Raw genomic sequence first — 23,970 nt, 5'->3', positions numbered from 1 at the left:
TCCCTTCCAACCTTGGTGATACTGTGAAATTGCCCTGTTCAGGAGCTGTATTTGTGCTTTCTCCTTCCTGGGAAAGCTGTTGCTTATCTGTTCTTCTAGAAAAGCAATAATTTAAAATTATTTCTCTAACAGTTGGCAAAACAAATTACAACTGCAAGTGTTTATTTCTTTTCTTCGGCTTTCTCATACGCTCCCTTTTATATTGCAGGGGTCAGAAGGTAGAGACATTGTCTCAGGCAGCTTTGGCAGATGCCATTTAATTGCACTTTTTGGAGTAGCTGAAGATTTTATCACTGCTTTCCCCCACACTATCATATTTTAAGAGGATAGGTTTGCATGTCTCCAACACTTCTGTTAGCAGCTTCTTCACATCTTTGTTGACAGTTTAAGCTAAGTGCACTGGCATACCTTCAGTTCTGCCACGGATGCAGTAATACCTTTCAGTTGTCTGAACAAGAATCACTGGAGGGCATCTGTCTGAGTCTGAATTATGTTTGAAAACCATCTGGCATGTTGTGGGATAGTCCTAATAATAACAATGAACACTTTATCTGGAGTTGAGTCATTGTGCTTGGTTTCCATAGTTCTCTTATTAGCTGCGTATATGTATTCCATATAGCCAAGGGGTTGATGCTGTACAAGACTATTGTGCCAACAGCCCTCATTTGGACTCATTTATCATTCCAAATCTGGGCATAAGAAACACATTTAAATAATAAAAGTAATCACTAAAATGAAAGGCATAGATCAGTGTTAATTGCATCCTAAACCTGTTTCCTGCATCTGCATGGGAAGAAAGGAAGGAGAGCAAAAATGAGGATGACAGGAATAATGTGTTTTCTTTGAAGGTGCTTTTGAACTGTTGTAGAAATCTGTTTTGGTACTTAGCACTGATATCCATCAGCAGGGACAGTGTAAAGCTACCTGAGCCTGAAGCATGGGAAGAGGTCTTTAGTCTTCACAGGTTCCTCACACGAACATCTGCACTCACTCTCTTTCCTGTAGGACCTGCTCAAAAGTGTATTGTGAACCTTGAGTGTATGTTATTTCCTAGAACCTTAATGAGGTTCAGAGATAATGTCATTGTATTACATGTTTATTGAGTTGTATTGAACCAGACCTTCAGCTAGCAGTGGCTGGGACAGCTCCAGTGATTTTTAACCCTTGCTGAAGTCTAGCCAAACTTGTGTTCCCAAGTATATGTCAGGTGCCCTTGAACACAGCAGTTAGGTCTCTCTGTTATGCCCATGCTATCTGTCAGATTTGCTCTGTGTTGTCTTACTGAAACAGCTGTTGGGGCTATATCCTTAGGAGAGCACAACATCCTTGATGGAGCCCTCAGGAATTTAGACTGATACCAGAAGTTACCCCATCATGCTGCTAAAAGTATTTTACAAGACAGCTTTAACTACATTGGCAAAAAATGGGATAATGTGCAAAAGCTGCGACAGAAGCAGGTGTAAATGATTCGCCCAAGGTGATGCAGAAGGACTGGTGGAAAAGAGCAGATCTCCTCACTGAGTTTGCCTGTCTACTCTAGGATATGGTTAGACCGCACCTTGAGTACTGTGTTCAGTTCTGGGCCCCCCAGTTTAGGAGGGACATTGAGATGCTTGAACGTGTCCAGAGAAGGGCAACAAGGCTGGTGAGAGGCCTTGAGCACAGCCCTACGAGGAGAGGCTGAGGGAGTTAGGATTGTTTAGCCTGGAGAAGAGGAGGCTCAGGGGTGACCTTATTGCTGTCTACAACTACCTGAGGGGAGGTTGTGGCCAGGAGGAGGTTGCTCTCTTCTCTCAGGTGGCCAGCGCCAGAATGAGAGGACACAGCCTCAAGCTACGCCAGGGGAGATTTAGGCTGGAGGTGAGGAGAAAGTTCTTCACTGAGAGAGTCATTGGACACTGGAATGGGCTGCCCGGGGAGGTGGTGGAGTCGCCGTCCCTGGGGCTGTTCAAGGCAGGATTGGACGTGGTACTTGGTGCCATGGTCTAGCCTTGAGCTCTATGGTAAAGGCTTGGACTTGATGATCTGTGAGGTCTCTTCCAACCCTGATAATACTGTGATACTCTTCTGGTCTTCCCCATCCAAAGGTATATGAAACCATAGTGGTTTGAGGATTTTTCCCTTTGCATTGGCAACAGAGGAGAGTTCAAGATAACTAAACTGCTGAAGCTAATAAACTTCTCATGTGCGTGCAGGGACATTAGGTTAATTAGTTTGCTAAGCAGTGGAGCTGTAGCTGTGCAACTGCCTGGCAACGGTAAGAAGAGGGAGTTTCGGTTGTCTGCTCCTCCATTCCATCTCAGCTCCCTGAACGTGATGGATGTAGAGAGCAGAGGCAGTGAGCCGAGGACACACAACCTGTGCACGTTGCGCAGCGCTGCGTAACCCAAGCGCCTTTGTTTGCTGCATGTGCAGGTGGCGCTTCCCAGAAGCTCCTGATGCTGTTGCTGAAGAGAAGCTTCGACAGTGGCCTCTGTGGAAGGAGAGGGACACTGGTGCAGGGATCTCTCAAAAATTCACTTCTAAAATGCAAATATTTTCCTTCACTAGAACCCATTTGAAGCCAAATATGATTAACAAACACAAGACTTCCACAGCTCAGGCATGCTGTGGGTATGGTTCTCTCTTTTTAGTGCATGAGCAGTTTGTCTCTTAGCCTGTGGAAGTGAAATGAATTCATTTAATAAAAAATCGTTGGTCTACAGTGAATAATTAGATAATTTCTGCCTGTGTGTTAGGTAGCCACTGGGATGTATTAGGGTAGAGAAGTGTAAGTAGAAATACCGGTCACATTTTGATCATTTTGTTAGCACTGGGGTTTGGTAAGAACAGGTTAGACGGGTGTTGAAAGTTGTTTGGGTGTAGTTTGTCATAGCCTGGGGGCAGAGAATCTAGCATTCTCCATTAAACTTCCAGCCTTTTCAGCTTCCCTTTCTATGACTGAAGGATGTGAAACTCTTGATGCAGACTTTTCTGCCAGTAGATTACTGTGCTCGGTGATTTAGGGGTGGTCACTTGGTGGGTACACTGTCCTTCGTGGTGCACACAGGCCAGGGTAGCTGCTGCTATGTCCCTTGCTTAGTTGTTTAGTCCTCAGCAGAGTTGTAGACCTAAGAAATGGATTTAAATACACAAAATTCTGAGCTCTTTCAAGGGAGGGAGCTAGAAGGCATGGCTCTGGAGGCTTACTCTAAGCCTTTGGCTCCCCCGGCTGGAGTCGGTGCTAGGGGAAGGTGACAGCGCTGGAGATGAGGGACATGAGTGCAGGTTATCACCCAGCAGTAAGGGCTTCTATAATATCTGCTTGCTCTTTGTTGGTACTATCTTTTTATGGGTTGTCATGTAGTAAATTGGGCTGCTTTGTGGAACAACTAAACTGTGACTCAATATTTTTTTTTCTCCCCCAACTCCTCCCTTTAAAAAAAAAAGAGTCAAATCAACAGTTGCAAACATGAAGGTGAAAGTTTGGAAAGTAAGGGCTGACTGTGCAGAAACCAGGCTGAAAGGAGTTACAAGGGAACACATCCAGGGGTCTTAGCTCGTTTAAGTAATGTAAAAATGTGGTTTAGTGTTAAGCCTAATTTAACATGCCTGCAGGCTGCTGCACACAGAAGTGCTCTCAGCCTTCCCAGTCATCTCCAGATACAAATTCCCTCCCTCTCCCTGTGCTGCATCTGATGATTACACAGCCATGTAATGAATCCAAGCAGCCCTGTTATCCAACAGAAGGCTCATTTCATGTTTATTAATAGTTTACTGCCCTGGAAGATCAGCATATTGAACTATGCATTCCATGATGCTCGTCCAACACAATGGAGATGGCAGCAGAGTGCAGCCCAGGTTGAGAGGAGGAAAGGAAGGGAACATGAGCAGCCCATTCAGCAGCAGCATACACTTCATATCAGTTTTGTTGCAATGTGAAACTGTACACAGATTCCATGTATATGTGATGCCTTTGATGTCTAGAAACAGGAAGCTTTACAGATTCAGTTTTTGTTATTGCAGTGTAAGATTATTTTCTTCCTGGGGTGGAGATTCTGGGGCTGCTGCAGTGTTAGCAGCATTGTGTCTGTCTTTCCAAATTCACGTGTGTCTACCTGGCCATGCCTCAAGCTGCGCCAGAGGAAATTTAGGCTGGAGGTGAGGAGAAAGTTCTTCACTGAGAGAGTCATTGGACACTGGAATGGGCTGCCCAGGAAGGTGGTGGAGTCACCGTCCCTGGAGTTGTTCAATGCACGATTGGATGTGGCACTTGGTGCCATGGTCTAGCCTTGAGCTCTGTGGTAAAGGGTTGGACTTGATGATCTGTGAGGTCTCTTCCAACCTTGGTGATACTGTGATACTGTGATAATTGAGCAAGTGAGAAGCTGAGTGATTAGCTGTTGAACTGCAGACAACAAATGCATTCAGTGGAACTGTGCTGTTCAACTGGCACGCCAGTTTCTTTTATTTTAAATAATTTTTTACTGTTCCCTAAGGTTCCATGTCTCAATTTCTGATACATGGGCACCAGTACCCCTTGGAGAGAAAGGTCTAGTTCCCAGCAAGAGCTCAATTTTGCCGTAGTCCTTCATGTTTTTAACACTGCCTGTGCAATACTTTGCCAAACTCTGAAGAATAGAAATGGAACATTTTGGCCTTTTGGTGGCTGTTAACCAGCAGCATACAATTTTCAGATAATTAACAGATCTCCAGACTCTTTGGAAGCTCAGATACAGCAGGTTCTAAGTTGTCGCATGTCTAATTAATACAAGCAGTAACAGTAACGCTCCTGCTGGTATTCTGCTTTGGCCAGTACTAGGCTTGCAAGACTGATAGCTGATCCTTAAGAGTGTCTTTATACCCACATAAAACCTTTCTGGGGTCGGTAAGAATGTGGAAATTAATTGCCACAGGTACTTTTCACTGCTCTACTATGGCTTCAGGGGGTGGCATTGTACCAGGGAGGAACTTCCTTTACAGTCATCAAGGGTTTTAAGAGCATTATTAGCAAATGCTAATTTTAAGCAATTATGGTTGTAGGAGAGGTTACAGCATAAAAATACTACAAAATAAGCTTATTTTAATTGCTTACAGATGTACTAGAAAAACTGTATAGAAAAGTAAAAGAACTGTTTTGCATTGCTGTTTAGCAAATTGCACTTTATATCACCAGAGAGGTATGCTGAGAGAGTCTTTTTAAGTCTCTTGAGGGCTGTACTTATACCTGAAAGAGGAAAGTTATGTGTGATGGAAAGAGTTTTTATTCTGAGTTTCTTCCACCATTGTAAAGCTGTGGTTAGAGCTGTGCTGGCATTCATTCAGGAGTCTGTCTGTTTCCATCCCCTTGCAGCACGCTAATATCTCCCATCTGAAAGCCTGAAATGGAGGCCCTTGGTTTTTGTGATTTAGGATTTAATCAAGTGTGTGATCATGATAACGTTGGCTCAGTGTGAGTAATGAATTGCATGCACTTTGGTAATCCATGGCAACAGTGAGTGAACCAGGTTCTTTTAAGCCACTGCTGAGGGCTAAATAGCTGCAAATGGCAAGGGTGGAAATAGTGAAAAAAGCCTGATAGGGCTGTGTCCGGAGAGGGGCTCTACTTACTGCCTTCTGAGCATGGCTTTGACAGACTCTGGTGTTTCTCTTTTTAGTGCTTCCACTTCTCAGTCGGACCATTCTACTCACACCAAATCTGTGTCTGCTGTATCATCTGACTCGGTCTCCACCTCAGCAGACAACTTCTCCCCAGATTTAAGGGTATGTACGTTTTGTCTTAGAAATACACATACATTATGACCTCTGTCAGAGGACATTTCTTACTCCTGTGAGTTTGGATATGGTAAAATGATGTGAGCTTTCAGGCTAATGCCAGATTTTATGTAGCCAGAGCACAAGAGGATTCAAACAGGTAGAACTGAAGTTTAATATCTGCCATATTATTTTATTCTTTGTAATGTTGTCTAATCTTCAAAAAGATGACTCTACAGCCCACATGTGGAGATGAATTTTCAAAGGAACTCCATTTTCTTTTAAGTGCTTTAAGTAAGTGAAATCCTCAACCTCTCAGTTGTATATCATTTTATTCCCCTGTTGCGTGTGTGTATACAGGAGATGTTCTTCATTGAGGTCTCCTGCTGGTTTGTAAACACCAAGTCCTTGGAAGTATCTTCTTTCAGAGAGAGATTGCTATCTCCAAGCTGATAAAAATAATCTTCTGTCACAATAAATTGCTCTGATATAAAAAGGTCCAAACAAGAATCTTTTGAGTTTATTATTAGAGCAGTTAATTATAAATTCAGAGTTATAGTTCAGTGCCAATGGAGGTTTGAAAGCTATCTTATGTTCCTCTTATGAAATCAAGGGTTTTGCTGATACACCTGTGCTTTAAAAACATGTCCCTAAGTATAAAACTGTTGCTATTGGTACATGATAGTAATGATTTTTAGCACTTTGCAGCTGTGATTGTCTTTGTAAAATCTAAACAGTAAAATTACACAAAATTTTCTAAATTCAAAGCAAGTTCTTTTGACAACCATGATGAGTTCTGTGTCTGTTCCAATGAGTTCTCTGGGGCTAGGGAATGCACTCACACGTGGGTACCCCCCTCAGGGTACAGTTTCAATACTTTATTACAGCTTAAACACTAAAACCATGAGGAGAAAGGTATACTGGAAACCACAATACTTACAGCTCACATGCTACAGCTATAGAGGGAAGGGTACATGTGAGAAACTACAGTGCTGAATAAGGTATGACAAACAATCCTGAGTAGCTCTATTGCTCAAAGGGCAGGCTATACTCACCCTATCCCACTGGCCAGCAAAGCTCCTGAGATGCATAGATAGCAGAGCTGGTCAGCTGCCATCTCAAAAGGCAGGTGTCCCCACCATGGACCAGCCCCTGTGACGCTGCTGAGACTGGTGCTGCTCACTGCTCAGCCACCTATGCTCTTGGTTTATATGTGCTCAGAATTCTGTGATGTGTGGCCAGTATGTCCCAGAAGGCCTAACCAAGGAGAACCAAACTTCTCCCTTATTTCACATTTTGTTACATAACGACTTTCCCTGCTGCCCATGTGCATTGTTGGCTTTGGTGGTTGCGTGGCGCCCTAGCGAGGGCATCCTTCACCATCTTCAGCTCCCTCTGCAGCTGGTTGTCCTCTGGGGAGCCTTTCAAGGTCATTGCTGGCTCCACATGCTGTTTAGTCAACACCACATTCCGGCCTTTGGTTACAGGGATGGTACTTGCAGGCTCTCTTTTCCTCAGTTTTATCACTTGAGAGCTCGCAGACCCTGTTCTTCTCAGGTCTTATCTCTGGTAACCTGGCAACTATTGGCCTGTTGCCCTAAGTCCAATCAGCCACATACCAATTATTCCTTCTTACAGTGTCCCATAATTAATAGTCCATACTTAATAACAGAAAGTCCACCTGTTCACAGATGGCAAGAATATGAGTGTTTCTTTCTAAAGGTAGCTTATTGCCCAACATTAGTGTAACTACAACTACCTGAAAGGAGGCTGTAGCCAGGTGGGGTTAGTCTCTTCTCCCAGGCAATCAACAACAGAACAAGGGGACACTGTCTCAGGTTGTGCCAGGGGAAGTATAGGCTGGATGTTAGGAGGAAGTTGTTGCCAGAGAGAGTGATTTCCCATTGGAATGGGCTGCCCAGGGAGGTGGTGGAGTCACTGTCCCTGGAGGTGTTCAAGAAAAGCCTGGCTGAGGCACTTAGTGCCATGGTCTAGTTGACTGGCTAGGGCTGGCTTATAGGTTGGACTGGATGATCTTGGAGGTCTCTTCCAACCTGGTTGATTCTATGATTCTGTGATTTGAAAATTAATCAGTAGTTTGTGTTTAATCTAATGGTATTTTACATCTTTTACCTGTGGACACAAAAAGTAGTCTTCAGAACATGCATAGGGAAGTTTGTAATGTGCCTGAAGAATTTTTCCCCTGTGAAATTGGCATGTTTGGTTGCTTCACCATAGTTTTCAGGCTAAGAGATTCATTGATGCATATGTAAATGTACATAAGACTGCAAATACTGCTGTGGCTCTAACTGTTTGTAAAAATATATAAAAAAAAAGTTACACAGACTTAATTTTTTTTTACTGTTGTTTACTTAAGTGTGTTTCTTTTTCCAGTGTTGATGCACAACACAACTGTCTTTTCACAATTTTTGTGCCACTTGGAAATTGCCAAGAAATAGAGAATGCAGCTACATTTCTTTTCTAGAATTGAGATTGTCTGTCTTTCTTGGGGATGAAGTTGACTCAGTGTGTTTTCCTTGTAACCCTGATTGCATCTTGTCACTCTTTCCGCCCTTTGTTGCTGTATCTGTGTGAATTGTAAGCTGTCTGGGCAGGGATTCCAGCTCTTCTGGGCTTGTCTGGCTCCCCATCCAACAGGGCCTCTATACCTACTGGCAATCCAAAATACTGTCTACAGGGGAGTGTTCACTTAGCTGTATGACAGATGGTTTTTTTTAGGCAGAAGATGCATATTTATTGCTTACTGGAGGCCATTAGAAGCCCATACTGTAATTTGCAGAATGATTTCTTCACAGTCTGCCCTCCTCTGTGTCCAGATCTGGGCCTCTCAATTCAAGAGAGATCTCGGAATGTGTCCAGAGAAGGGCAACAAAGCTGGTGAAAGGCCTGGAACACAAACCCTATGAGGAGAGGCTGAGGGAGCTGAGGGTGTGCAGCCTGGAGAAGAGGAGGCTCAGGGGTGACCTCATTGCTGTCTACAACTACCTGAAGGTTGTAGCCAGTTGGGGATTGGTCTCTTCTGCCAGGCAACCAGCAACAGAACAAGGGGACACAATCTCAAATTGTGCCAGGGCGAGTATAGGCTGGATATTAGGAGGAAGTTGTTGCCAGAGAGAGTGATTGGCATTGGAATGGGCTGCCCAGGGTGGTGGTGGAGTCACCGTCCCTGGAGGTGTTCAAGAAGAGCCTGGCTGAGGCACTTAGTGTCATGGTCTACTTGATTGGCTAGGGCTGACTGCTAGGTTGGTCTGGATGATCTTGGAGGTCTCTTCCAACCTGGTATGATTTTCTTCTCTTTCCCCCCCCCCCCCCCCCTTTCTTTTCTTTTTTCTTTTGTTTCCTTTTTGAGCATTTCCAGTCAGACTAATGTTTTGTCATGGTTGGTATGAACGCTGCTTCCCTTTCCTTTTAGAGTAGTGTTTAAAGGAGAGATGGTAAAGCAGAGAATTATTGATTTATCATAAAGCACTGCAGGCCAAGTGTGAGCACGTGCCTCTATTGCCAGAATGCTTCTTGCTCTTAACCTGCATCAGCTCTATGGGGTCTGAATTCAGCATAAGCCTGGCATGCTTCACCTGAAACTCACTCCTGCAGAGTTGATGTGAGTGGCTGCAATCCACTTGTGTGTAGGTTTAAGTTAGTTCTTACCTTTACACTTGAGTGACCAATTGTCAGTGGCAAGAAGACCTAGAAAAAATGTGTTTGTGTGGTCCTGCTTGTATTAGGGTAGAGGAAGAAAGGAGCAGCATCTGCTAGTAAAAGCTGACTTTATCTCTCCTGGAGGAGTTAATGCATTAGCAGTTTCCTCTTCATTCCTGAGAGTGAACATGCTGGAAAAGAAGCCTGGGAGGTCAGATGAAGATCTGTCCTCTACCTGTGAACAGCCTCTTGTTTTGGTATTGCCAGTGCAGCTACAGTCCCTGTAACCTGTTCTCTAATCAGTCACTGTCAGTGCTAATGCATTACCATTTGCTCTCCAGGCTTGCTCTTGGAGCCTCGTGCTGGCCCCTAAATGGAAGATCTATTGAGTGCTGATGAGCTAGCAGTAATTTCTTTCAGATCTTGAGTCAAGGAGAACAGATGTCCTATCTCTGGGCTTATCATTCATTGTCCAGTTTTCTCCAAATTAACATCTCTGTCGTGTGACAGTTCTGTAGGGTTACTTTAAAGTCAGTTCTGTAAAAGATTTTTCAAGGTCCTGATTGTTTTTAGTATTTCCTTTTATTCTTATGAGATGTGGCCTTGCCTTTGATACTGCAGATGAGGTCATACCATTAACTGATACAGTAGCTTAAGCATGTTTTCTCTTTTAGCCCTTTCCTTACATGCCTGAGCATCTTGTGCAGCTTTGAATGGCGCAAGACAGAATGAGCCCCCAAGTCTTAACAGGTACTGAGTTTTAAGCTAAGCACCTTATCACTCCTGAGAACAAAAAGAAGCCTTACATTCTTCCTGGAAAACTGTAAGAGAATAAGCCCTGAAGTGGAACTAATACGTTTTGTGTTAACTCTGTGGTTTGGGAGACAAGTGCTACATGGTGTTCTCACAGGAAGGTGTTGCATCAGTTAGCTGTAAGAAGCTGCAAATATGCTTTTCAAGATTTTTTTTAAGTGGATCTGCCAATTATGGGATTATGGTCTTGATATGTATTTAATTTTTCCCTGCTAGAATGAATTGCTACGTGGCTCTGTCATCACTCCTACCTCTGCTTGGTCTCTGCCTCTGCTTGTGGATTGAGGCAGATTTAGAAATTAGATTTCTGTAACAACGGCAAAACCACTTTGTTATAGCTACAATTAGCACTCTCTGGCTCTGGAGGGGGTTTTTAGGAGAATAGTAGGCATTCATCAGGAGGAAGGAACCAGGGGAAGGACCCACATCATTTCTTGCAGTCTGTGCCCGCAGTTTTCTTTTGGAGTGCAATTAACACTCCCTGTGTGTGCACGTATGTGTGTAATGAGGTAAATGAGATAACCACTGGGGATTCCTACTGAATGCATATGCAGTATTTTTCCTAAATCTTTCTCCACAAAGTATTTAATGATCACCTTTATGAAGGATTTGTCATTTGTTTCTTATGTATATTGAACGTTTCAGTATCTAGAACTAAGATAAATTGCCTTTCCTCTACAATTTATAGAATTTTCACTTCATAAATTTAACTTTTGGCTGATTTAGTTAACTTCATAAGGGGAAAAAAAAAAGGCAGAACTCCCCCAAACCCCAAAAGAAGAACAACAAAGCACTGTTAGATTCTCCTGTCCACCCCCATCCTGGTCTCATATCTGAAGCTGTTTAAAATGGATTTAGGGAATGCACTTTTGGAGGCAATTTTTAGCAAATACACTTCCATATGTTTTTAACATAAGTTACAGATCAGGCCAGAACAGAACCCAAGTAGCTGGAAGATGGAAATTCATAGATACTTTGTAATTTGGGGTGAGATATTAAATCATCTTAAAATCAACGTTGCCAACGTGATTGAGGAGTGTAAATATATCTCAAAGATCTGGAAACTTGGTGAATATTAACATAGAATGAGATTCCTGCTCCAAAGTCCTGTAGCTGGTATTTTCTCCTGTGCTCTTAGGCAGATGTGTCTCTGCATTTTATAGTTAAGTCTTCTTGCTAGTGCTCTAGCTTTTATCAGTAGAGACTTTCACTTTTAGCTGTTGGTTTATAGCATAATGCTTAAAGTTTACAGTGTGCAAAGCTTTGGAGTAGCTCTCATAAGAGGGTTGAGTCTTTTCCATCTGCAATTAAGAAGCAGTGGATGAGGCCAGCGAAGCCTGCTGCTACTTCCCTTCAGAGCAGTACCTTTGCCTGAAAATGAGTTAAGGTCCTTTGTGTTTGTGTTTTGGATTGTAAACAGCAAAAGCCTGAACCAGAGGATGGAAACTCCTATGCTGACTTTCTTATGTTGCTTCTTGCTTCTAGTCCATTCTGTGGACAAAGGAAATTAGTTCAGCAGACCCATTTGTCACCTGCTTAGTTGTGTGAGTTTTAGAAAAGGTGTTCAAATCACTGCTCTTGGCATTGCTGTTGATGACCTCTAAACTACTCTTCTCTCTGAGGGCAAAAGTATTTCTCTGAGGTCCAGCAAAGTATTTTACAAGCATGTGTACATCCTTCCTGATTCTGTACTCCTTCCATAATAATTTTTTTCCTTTGATTTACAGGGAATTAGTGGATTTGTAATGGGTCTATTTGAGATGAAAGAACATTATCATAATATACTCAGAACTTGAAGGTTAGAAAAGGGAAGAGAGTTGCTTTCATAACTTTAATTTGTTATCCATGGTGTGTATGGTTGGAGATTGTGGACAAGTCTGTGTAGTTTATTTTGTAAGTTACTTAACTGATACATAACGAAAGGTCTATGAAAGAGCCTTCTGCTTCTAAGGCACCTCTGTCTCCTTAGGTCTTCTGGATGAAGTCTGCTTGAGAAATTCTGCATTCAAGCTAGACAACCCCAATTCTTTTGCAGCTGATGGAAAGAAACAGGTTGTTTGTGATCTGATTTATCTTGACTTTAAGGAAATGCCTACACTAGGTGAGAACATCATATAGGTGAGATAGGGAGGTCCTTGCTGCAGGATGTTGTGAACTGTATTTGAGGGTCAGGAGTTATTAGAGTGGATCTCAGATTTAGCTGTGTTCGAGTGCAGTGCAGTGTTGTCTCATTTGAAAATCTGCTGTGTTTGCCACCTCTGACTGTGAGAGGAGTTCATGGTAATTCCTCCAGATGTAGACCTAAAATTGAGGTAAATCCTGTCCCTCCAGTTACGTAGGGCAGGATTAACTGAAATGCCAGTCACTGACTTTACCACCTTTGTGTTGCTTTATTCTAGCCTTAGTGCAAAGTGACTTAGACGAGTTTTATGTAAAACATATATATTGTTAGTAGAAAAACATGTTGAAGAAAGATGTGATCCCCCCTCCTTTCCTCCAGTATGCTGTAAATCACTAAAAGTAGCCTTAGTGAGCATTCCCACTGCTATCTCCCTGCCAACGCAGGAAGTGTGTCAGGCTTTGGTTATGTGTAACACATGTTCAACAAGAGCTGGGCTTAGAGAGTCCTATCACTTTTTGAACTTTAAGCACTTGTTTAAGCAATGTTTTTTTTAGTTTTGCTTTTAAGGGGCTTATTAGTTAGTGAATTATGCTAGCTTGGAAGCACTAAATCATGGGAAAAAAAAACCCTCTGCTTGAGCACCTCCAGGGCAGTTGAAGACTCCCTGTCCTGCCAATCAGCTCTGTCCCTCACTTAATGATGTATGGGGATAAGTATTCCTGTTTTGGACTGGCTCTTGACTCTTCATGTGGGATTGCCTGTAAGAAGACTAGTTCACAGCAAATGCATGTCTTGTGTGGTGCAAGCTTTCCTTCCCAGAGCACTGGACTGTGACTGCTATTAAATTACAGACCATATTGCACAAGCCACCAGATGGTGAATATAATTGACCTGTGGTCACAGAAGACTTGGATAGATGTGAACTGGTGATACAGCAGTGACATTAAATAAACAGTTAATCTCTTTACTGTCACTGTGTGAAGACTTGGCTACATATGCTTGTCTGCATCGTCACTTTGGACTCAGTTGTATTCTTACAAAGAGATGCACCTCATGTTTTTGTTGGGTGTACAGGAGTGCAGTTTTATTTGGTACAGGCAGTAGTAGTCATTATGTGATCTGCATGTAGTATTTCCACAGGTCCCTTGCACACAGGGATGAAGCAGGGGTCAAATCCAAGGAGAGGTGATGCTTTCTATTACCAAAAGTATCAAGCAGAGAGACTTAAGGAGTGACAGAGAAAAAGCAGGAAAAATCTTAAGGGGAAAAACATTTTCAGCTTCTCAAAATTCTGATTTTGGTCTTACAAATTGCTTGCTTATGTGTTGGAAATGGATGTCCTTTCCTCTCTGGAGCATTAAGCTGTCGATGAACAAAGGCATAATGGACTGGTTCTGGAGAATGAATGATGCCCTTGTCCATGAGCATGGTCATTCCAGGACAGCCCCATGAGTGACTGGAATTTAGCCCCTGCCATTGCTGTGTTTTTCTAGGGCTCCAGTTTCCATGATTGTAAATGCTGTATATTTCATGGGAATTGCAATCTTTGTCTTTTAAACTGTCCTAAGAGGTAGAAAATCTTGGTCCCTTTTCTGCACCTCCCCCTTTCAAGGAAACAAAACCACAGAGTAGCCAACCTTTGAGTTACAAAATATTGATTTCATGCAAATTAGATGGGGAGGGAAAGCCAGATGCAGTCAGTTTTCTGTCTCCTCTACATGGAAATAATACTCCCTAAGTGCTCATCTGCTTAGAAGAGAGCAAAGACAGCAAGCATTGCTAATTCTTTTGTATAGAGGTACCCGAGTGCTGTACAGTGAAAGAAATCTCTGGAAGCATTTATGATTGCCATCTATTAGGCATGGAAAACTAGAGGAGAATAAGCAAATGGCCTTCATATGTTCCTCAAAAATATTTTCAGCTCTTCCTAATTGACTGCCGTATTTCTCCTAGCCACGAAGTGCAAGGATTCTTCTTTTGCTGAGTGAAACTGGGTAAGAGGTGACTTCCCCCCACCTAGTCATGGTTCTGTAGATTGAAGCACAAATCAGGCAGGAATGAACAAGCATGGTATTTAAAAAGAGCATGCAGGTTTGTGACTGCATGCAGTACCTGCCAAGATTTGATTTTCTGTAGATGTTTTTGCACTGAATTTTACCATCTTTGTATGCATGCTTGTTTACTCATTGTAAATGTCTAATTACTTGTATCTTGAATCCTTATCTAACATATCACTGAACTTCAAAGTGAAATTCTTGGTGGCAGAGAGTTTTCTGTGACTTAGAATCATAGAATCTTATTTTCGTTGGTAGGATTTATAACTCTCTTTGATTATAGTTTTTTTTCTGTTACTTAAGACTGCTGATATGAACTTCACTGAACTGGTTTAATGTTTTCCTTGAAAGCTTTCATCTATTTTCTTAATTGTTTGCTAAACAAAAAAACAAACCCCAAAGTCAGGCAGGCTAGTGTGCTGTCCGAAGCTTTGAGCAGTCATTGGGGAATGAAACAGAGCTCTTATCATTCAAGATGTATGTGGAACCCTTGGCACTGAAGAAAGTCCTGTATTAAAAAATGTTGGACTTGCCTGAATAGATAATATCTGCAACCTTCTGTGCCAGGGAACGTTGCTGTGTTGAGTCAGTGACGACTTTCTGTTGGAGCCTAATGAGGGAATTGTCTTGCGGCACCAAGCCATACAAACTTGAAGAGACAAGCCAGCCGTGGTTGAACAAGTGGCCCTCAACAATGTGTTCCTTTGAGCTTCTGAGCTTTGCCTTGTGCATGTGCAGTGAGGGCCCAGGAGATTCATCAGCCCACAGAGACTGTTCTTCATCACTGGACACTGGGGTTTGAGAGGCGAAGTACTTTGTGTGAGAAACAGAAGTAGAAAAATGCAGGGAAACACTGCATGGTGGCTACTTTCTTCTGCAGGCCAGTTCCTTCATGTCACCCTGCTGTCTGTAGTGCTTTTCTTTTAAATACACTAGTCTTCAGATTCTTCTAAAGGATTTTCAAGACAGTGGTAAGTAAAAAAAGTGATTTTTCAAGCCTCTTTATACTTTCACAAAGTGTATATGGTGAGTAGAGATCAGTTTGTGATTCTACTTTCACAGAGTGTATATGGTGAGTAGAGATCAGTTTGTGATTCTACTTTCACAAAGTGTATATGGTGAGTAGAGATCACAGTTTGTGGTTATACTTTCACAGAGTGTATATGGTGAGTAGAGATCAGTTTGTGATTCTACTTTCACAAAGTGTATATGGTGAGTAGAGATCACAGTTTGTGATTCTACTTTCACAAAGTGTATATGGTGAGTAGAGATCACAGTTTGTGGTTATACTTTCACAAAGTGTATATGGTGAGTAGAGATCACAGTTTGTGGTTATACTTTCACAAAGTGTATATGGTGAGTAGAGATCACAGTTTGTGGTTATACTTTCACAAAGTGTATATGGTGAGTAGAGATCACAGTTTGTGATTCTACTTTCACAAAGTGTATATGGTGAGTAGAGATCACAGTTTGTGATTCTACTTTCACAAAGTGTATATGGTGAGTAGAGATCACAGTTTGAGATTCTACTTTCACAAAGTGTATATGGTGAGTAGAGATCACAGTTTGAGATTCTACTTTCACAAAGTGTATATGGTGAGTAGAGATCACAGTTTGTGGTTATACTTTCACAAAGTGTATATGGTGAGTAGAGATCACAGTTTGTGGTTATACTTTCACAAAGTGTATATGGTGAGTAGAGATCACAGTTTGTGATTTGTTGTTTTAGTTGTGTCAGGAAAGCACAGTTAAAAGGCAATTGCAGTGTACATTCTATGTGGTTATTATCTTCAGTGGAATAGATGGTCTGTTATAAGAACGTTTTCTTGGGAAGTCAGTGCCTCTTGCATTATGTTGGTTTTTTTTTTTAACCAAGCTAGGAAGCCTTCTTTGGCTGAGTGCTCTCTTAGAAGTTGGATGGGTTTGATGTGGTCTTTGAACAGTACACTTAATTCTCTGTGTGCTATTCTGAAATGATTTATGCGCCCACGGTGCTTTGTCTTTCCCCCTTTGAACTTCTAATATCCTAAAAGAGTAAGACACAAAAGCATTTCCCTGCAATTAATATTTCACTGGTCTGAATATAGTTTTTCATCCTCAGAAATCATAGTCCTCAGAAAAAAAACCATGCCTCAGTCCTCCTCTTCCGTAGTAATTTTGGTGAGGTATTCTTAATGACTCAAAAACCACCAGCAAAATCCATTAACTTGCTAGATTTGTGTATTACTGCATTTTCAGTAGGATTGATAACAGATAAATTTTCTCAAAGTACACTTCAAATAGCTCTAAATGGCAGCTGAAAAATCTCTCCAAAACAGTACTGTGTTTGCAGTCTACAGGAGGATTTGTCACGTAAACACAACTAATGTTTTGCAGTCCTAATTGAGCACCCAGAAGGCAGCAGCAGCATATAAGCAGCAAAATGCTAGGAAAAATGTGCCCTTTTTTTGTTGTCAGAAATAGTTAGAGAAGAAACCAGTGTACTTAACGAAAAATTATCCCAAATAAGCAAATGGGTCTTGATTCTGCACATATTCATGCTACTTGTGTAGTTTCTGTGGACATCAGCTGGACAGAATTAGACTTTGTGGGTTTATTTTTGAGATGAACGGAAAGATCATCTCTATCTGTTTTGTTTTAAAGGTTTTTACACTGTTGAGGAGTTATTGATCCATCTTGATACACCTGCCATAGTGGCAATGTCCTTTTGACTCTCACAGCAACAACTGTGAAAAAGAAAAGGGATGGTGGCAATGGTAATTCAGGAGAGGGAATAAGTGAGCATGGTCTGAGACTAGCAAAAGGCATTTGAAAGGAGAAAAAGATTGGTTATCTAAGTGTAGATGTTTTGCTCTTGGTTTGCAAATAAAATACCTTATTAAGGCTGATAGAGCTGGGTCTGTTCAGCTTGGAGAAGAGGAGGCTGAGGGTGGATCTTACTAATGCTTGCAGATGTTTACGGTGTGGGTGTCATGAAAAAGGGGCCAGACTCTTCTCAGTGATCCCCAGTGGTGGGACAAGAGGTAATGGATATAAACTTGAACATAGGAAGTTCCATCTAAACATGAGGAGAAACTTCTTTACTTTGTAGGTGGCAGAACACTGGAATGGGCTGCTTAGAGAGGAGGTAGAGTCTCTGTTTCTGGAGACTTTCAAGGTCTGGCTGGATGTGTTCCTATGTGATCTGCTTTAGGTGATCCTGCACTTGCATGGGGTTTGAACTCAGTGATCTCCAGAGGTCCCTTCCAACCCCTAACCATTCTGTGATTCAGTAATTGTAAAGATAATGCTAGAGCTTAGCCTTTCCATAAAAGATGACTTTCCTCTTGTGATTCTCCAGCAGTAAGAAGCTAGCTCTAACCTAAAAGCTGTCTCTGGTAACTCAGCTGCTGAGACTTGTCCCGCAGACTTTTGAGTCATGCCTGTTTTAATGAAGTTTGTGCTGTTTCTTTAGTCTGAACTGGCTCATACTCCCCCTGCCTCTCTGCACAAAATTTTGATCTCTCTGCAAAGTACAGGTTGTGACTACTTGGTTGTATTGGAATGTCCAGGAGATTAGGCACTGCTGCACTGGCCACAGTGAAGCACTGGAAATGGAGTTTGCCTTACCAGGTGTGGATATCTACATCAGAGTTACTTACTGTAGTTCTCAGCCTTTGATGGGGAGATGAGCACTCATCCTAAAGGTCTTCTGGGTTTTCTTTCCACTGACTGAACAGAGTGCCTAGCTCAGATGAAATGAAATAGATATTCCTGCACTTTACTGACTACCCTGCTGGCACAGTGGCAAGAGTGCTGATTCAGGAGTGCATTTAATCATGTCCTAGTCCTTGAGAGAAAAAGCTTTTCTTTTTTTCTTTAATGGTGTGTAGGAGGAAGGAAAGTTTGGCTATATTAACTACAAGCAGAACATTCCCTGGTAGTCCATTAAAATTGGAAGTATAATATTTTCCTGTAGAAGATAAAATCTTTCACTCAGCTGTTGGTTTTCAAATCCTTATTTCAGCCATAATTTGGAAAGCTACACATCTTTAAGTGCTGCTAATTCTATATGTGTATTCTTGCACACACACATGTACAACGTGCATGCTCTTGTCCCTGCCTGTTGCTACTGACCATTGCCAAACCTATGAGTTCAGAGGCTTGCAGCTGCAAAGGGATTTTGTGTGTGTGTGAAGTTTGTCTGTACGGACAGATTATATATGTTTATGTCAAGAGAGCAGTTAAGAGACTGGCTTCCTGCTGAAAGAGACTCAAAACAGGACTGTGTGTAGCTGGAATAAAAGCAGCTGCAAGCCTGGAGAGCTCATTTTTTGAATAGATGGGGCAGATGTGGGTTTGGGGAAAGGGATAATGCAGGATCAAGGTGGTCACAGTGTCAGGTTGGACATATTGCACCAGTACTATGCCTTTATGCGTAACAGATCTGTTTGGAATGCACAGAATGATTTGGAGTGTGTAGGAGGTTATCAAGGAGGGATTAACTCAGAGGAGGAAAAAGAAAAGTCACAAAAAGGGTACTTTTTAACTTTGTCTAAACCCAGGCCCTGTCTTCAGCTCATTCTGCTTGTGTTTCACAATAGAAGACTCTCTTGCAGACTTGGGAAAATTTACACAGCGATTGAATAACACGAACTTGTAGTCTCCCTTCAAGTTGGAGAAAGGCAAACAATTCTGACTTTGTTAGTTTCAGGTCTCAAATATTCTGGAGAAGGTAGAACAGGATAACTGCAAAAATGGCTAGAAGTGATCTCAGGTGCTGTCTTCATGCCTCTTTGCTATTTGAAGGCTTGAACTGCAGACATTGTTCAGGGACAGGGACAAAGTCATGGTCTCTAGTCAGTCCCAACTGTTCTCCCTCCCTTGGCCTGGATTTCCACACCTTCATTCATGGAGTCACACCCTAAGCCAGTCCTGGAGAAATGATCCATGTTATGAGAAAATATCAATTAGAGACATGAAGTGACTGCAGGCATCTTGACTGAAGAAGGTGCAGGAGCAATTGCAACACTGGTACAGTGGGTAGGAGGAGGCAGTCCTGGCTTGGTCTCAGCCAGCGCAGGATGTGTGTTGTTATCCTGGCTGTGTAGCTCTGTTGGCAGGCAAACACCTCACAGGCAATACAGAAGGTAAATATACTACATCACACACAAAAGCAAACCCTGAACAAAGAATTTCATGAACCCTCGTGTGTCCTTCTGGATGGTGTTCAGCAATGCACAGACCTCTGAGACCATGTACTTGGGGTACAGCACATCTCTCTACTGGCCTGAGTTGGCTGTAGCTGCTTGGGATGAGGTATGTGCGTGAGTCATGCAGGGACATGGATCAGGAGTGGGATTTTTGGAGCAGCATGCTGGCTGCTGTGTTGGGACTTAGTGTGCACACATGGATGAAGAGGCTTGGCAGAACTGCAGTACCCTGAATCACAGTGTGAGGAGGTAAAGGATGAGGCAGGGAGCAGTACGGTTTTAGCAGGATCTAAACTCTTCCTGACACCATACGTGCAGACGAAGGAGATGATCATTTTGTTGCTCAGATCCGGGGGTTTTCAGTAATAGAGCATGAGGGTTGCCCTGCCCTGGGTGCAGAAGGTGGGAGAGTGTGAGAGAGCTGTGTGCTTTCTGCCATGGCTAAGTGGGCTGGAGCTAACACAAGGTGGAACCTGGAGTAAGAGAAGCAGTTGTTAAATATAGCCAAGTGTGGGTTTGCTCTGCCAAGTCACTGCTTGAGCAGAGAACAAAGGTAGGTGGTGACATGCAGTCCTCACACCCTCTCTGAGCTGAGGCAGGACTTGTATTTAGGTGCTAAGGTACTCCCAGATAACTGTTTTATCTAGAGACAGAGCTGCTAATGGTTGGAATGGGTAGATGATGTCACTCAGTAAAAGAAGACAGAAAAAACCCAAACCTGTTCTGTTGTGTAGCTAAACTCTTAATTCCCAAAGGATTCAGTTACTGAATGCAACGTTTTACAGGAAAAAGATAAGAAAGACCTTGTCTGGCTTAGAAGGCAAAGCAGTCTGTTGATTTTTGGTGGTTGCATTTGTTTCTTAGAGAGCCCATCTTGGTGGTGGTTGTGGCAGATAGATACAGCCAGTGCGTGGCTCTGTGTCAGCGTGGTCCTAACCTAAGTAACGCAGATTCTGCTCAGCATTGGCTGTGACCTTCACTGCAGATCTCTAAGCACTTTTTGCTTTTTGTTCCCACCAAGCAATTTGAAAGTCTGAGGCACACAGAGGTGGAAGATTTCAGTTACAGATATATATATATAGCGTTAATGCATCAGTAGCCAGACGTCACTTTCCTGCCAGCCAGGCTGTCACAGTTGTGTCCCTGGCTCCCTACCTGCCTCCTTGCCTCAATGGAGCTCATAATTTCATTTTGCAAGATTAGCAAAGGGCTAAACCTGGGCCCAGGGGTGTTATTTTTAGAGTTTTGAAAATAGGCTAATGCACAAAAAAAGCTTTTTCTCACAGTTTCATGAACCATTTTGGGATTTGAGGAGGAGGAGGGGGAGTTGGCAGTAAAATAGGAAAGACTTTAGTCGTATAAGGGCCAGAGGGTCCATCTGTGGTGCTGGCTTCCTCCCAGAGCTCTGTGTGCATTGCCCTATGCTATTCTTACCCCTTGATCTGTTTCCAAAACTCTCCTTTCCTTGTCCACCCACTTTTACTCTCTCTTGCTACCCCTGTCCTTTAGCACTCTCCCAGATGTCTTCTGTGCATGCTGCATGTGTTGTCAGCTGCAGACAGATTGCATTTCCCTGAATCAATTTTAAGGAGCCATTGATGGAGATGAGTTTCAGGAAAATGCCCACCATTCATTTCTCACTTTCTGCCAGGATGGATTTCATGTGCTCACATTCTAACTAGGAGGATGGAGGATCTCTCAAGATCTAGAGCTGAGCAAATGCTGCAAAGACCAGCACACCAGAGGAGTATTTCTTCTGGGGTTTCTGACCATGTCTGTATCAGCCTCTTGGGAATGATGATAGTTACCCAAGGGAGATGTGCTTGTGCCAACTTTGAAATTGCCATGGAGGTAGTTGGTGCTGTTACCAGAGGTAGGTCATGTGTCTGAGGTCAGTTGAGGAATGGTTAAAATCAGTTTAGTTCTCAACTCTGCACCAAAAAAAAGAAGACATTTTTAAAAATAGGAGGGAGTGTGGTGGAAGGCAACAGAGCAGAAGCTGTCGACCTTGAAATGCTGTGCTTCCAGGAAGCCATCTGACCACTGCCTGTTTGATTGAGACTAATTTGAGGAGGCAGGAATTATAAAAATACAGTTATTTTAATTTTCCCAAGAAGCCCCACCCTGAAACTCTACAGGAAACTAGTTATGTTTTATTTACACGTTCTAATTTGATCGGGATTTTTCACAAGGATGTGAATGGGTAGTTTTGGTAATTTAGGAGTTGGAAAATGAAAAAGGCTAAGCCACAAGATAGCTTTACCCCACTTAGAAATCAGAGGCAGACCAGAGCTCTGGGAAGAGGCTGAGAGAGCATGGGATTTACGCATGAGGGCAGAGTAGAGATCTGGAGACAGTCCCTGGATCTCCTTTGTGTCAGCCTCTGGAAACTGCGAGTTACAGTCCAAATGTGGAACCACGCAGTAGAAGTCCAATGCAAATGGAACCTACCAAAGTCAAAGGGTCTGTAGACACAGCTTCCACAAGACCGATCTCATGGAGCAGCACTGCCTTGGCAGCTCAGGAGCAGCTGCACTGCTGGTGTGCTCCTACAAACAGCAGTGGTTTATGGCAGAGGCAGGGTCGTTCCAGCACAGGGTACGGAGCAGGAAGCCAGGATGCACCAGTCTGAGGAGGAGCTGGGGCCAGGTGCTGCAGAGAAATCTCTCTAATGGATCAAAATGTACCCAATGGACCCACGTGCACTTTGTGGTCACTCTGTTTAAATTCTTTCCAAGACAATGTGTCCAGCAGGCATGAAGAATCCAGCCAGTCACAGTTCCAGATTCCAGCGCCGGCTTTCCCACCACTGATGCGCGTGTGGGAGTGGGAGAAGGGTGCCTTTTGCAGTTCCCCATTCAAGCCCACAGCAGGAGGGGAAAGTGGTTTCATTCTTGGTCTTCCCCCATTTAAACCTCTGGGGATTTCACATCTCAGAGAGTGTAGTTGAGCAAGTGGATTTTATTAGTGCCAGCTTCTAAACTGAAAGAGCTTTCGACCGTCCCTGTACAGAGTGGTATTGACATGGAGGTCTTGTCTTTCATGTTGCCTGCCTCTTCCCTTCTTCTTTCCTCTTCCTACAGTACAGTGTTTAAAATCCACCTGAGTGCTGCCCACCTAGTGCTAATAGCAGCTGTTTGCCATACCAGATGCTTTCTGTGTATCTTCACATTTATTTTGGCTTAAAATAAAGCTCAGTTCTCCAGTGTTTACCACTGGATGTGCTCCCATGGACATCTGCAGGAGAGCAGCGAGTCCAGCTGTTGACCAGAGTGATCCTAGAAGCAGCTCCTGCTTGCTCGGGGTGCAGATCTTCTCAAAGAAGTTGTGATCATGTCCTGAATGCAGAGTGTATTTTTATTTGCATCTTTTCAAGATAAAAAGCCACAAAGATGACCACCACTGATGAACTAATTAGCCAGAAGCCTCCATCTCCTTTGGCATAATCCAGGTCTTACCCTGCTCATTTCAAGGCTGCTACTCAAATGCCAGAGTCAACGTAGTGGAGTTGAGAGTGGGTCTACATCACAGGCTTTTTGCTGGGGAGGCCATCAGTCAGAGTTTTCATTAGATGTGTGATCTTTGGCCAAGACAGCTGTGCTGACAAGAAGTCCTCAGCATAGACTGCTGCTAGTTACACCAGCAAACCCTTGTTTTTATGGGTATTGCTGACGCAGGGGAGGAGAAGCTTTTGACAAGTTCATTATTGCCACTGTGAGCTCCCTTTACCCATCCTGTAGACCCCTGTCTGGCTGCTCTGGCAGCCTCCCTGGTTGCAGCTGGCCCAAGTGGGTGCAGTTGTGAGGTTTTTGGTAGGAAGCCAGGACTGTGCTTACTACATTCTTCATTTCTTTTTTTTTAAGAGCCCTTTGAATGCCTTTTTTTCAAATGTACATCTTGTTCTCAGGAGGGCTTTGATCTTGTTAATCTTTTCATCTCTACGTCAGTCTGTTGTGTGAAAATGCTGGAATGTGCTTTTATTGTGAGATGGAGTTTCTTTGGGCTTTGGTGGTTTTGTTGGGTTTTGGTTTTTTTTTTTTCCCCATGTAGCTTTGAGAATTTTTCTTCCCTGAGGCTCTCCTTTTGACTTGATCTTAAATGAAAGTTGACCACAGATGTGTCTGTCAGGTTCTGGGGAGCCACTTCAGGCCATGTCTTTGAATATTCTTTGCAGGGACTTCCTGATATCAAATTAAAACATTTCTTTCTGTTTCCTCACGTTAAGATAAAGCAGGCATCTGGGTGAGTGCACATTCAATTGTGAGCAGACACGAGCTCTTTCTGCCTGTCTCCACCAGGTGGGATACATGCCAACTCAAAACCCAAGGTCTTGTGGTTGCCACAGCATGAGGCAGAGTCTGAACTAACTGCTCTTTGTTACTGGTGTGCTGCTGTG

At 43.0% G+C, this 23,970-nt stretch overlaps 1 protein-coding gene across 4 annotated transcripts in view; it reads left to right on the top strand.

The window, feature by feature from the left end:
- MTMR2 (myotubularin related protein 2) overlaps nt 1-23,970 on the top strand; it is a 75,779-nt gene that overhangs the window by 16,667 nt on the left and 35,142 nt on the right. For 3 of the 4 annotated variants that reach the window (XM_064170261.1, XM_064170284.1, XM_064170269.1), the window contains exon 2: nt 5,637-5,742. The exons of the other annotated variant lie outside the window; for it this stretch is intronic. In XM_064170261.1, coding sequence (XP_064026331.1) covers nt 5,637-5,742 — 106 coding nt within the window. The remainder of the gene's footprint in view (nt 1-5,636; nt 5,743-23,970) is intronic. 4 annotated transcript variants of the gene reach the window in all.

Source organism: Pogoniulus pusillus, chromosome 3, assembly GCF_015220805.1.
Source record: "Pogoniulus pusillus isolate bPogPus1 chromosome 3, bPogPus1.pri, whole genome shotgun sequence".
Classification (NCBI taxonomy): domain Eukaryota; kingdom Metazoa; phylum Chordata; class Aves; order Piciformes; family Lybiidae; genus Pogoniulus; species Pogoniulus pusillus.
The sequence above is the reverse complement of the archived record's forward strand: the minus strand, read 5'-3'. Positions and strand labels throughout refer to the sequence as shown.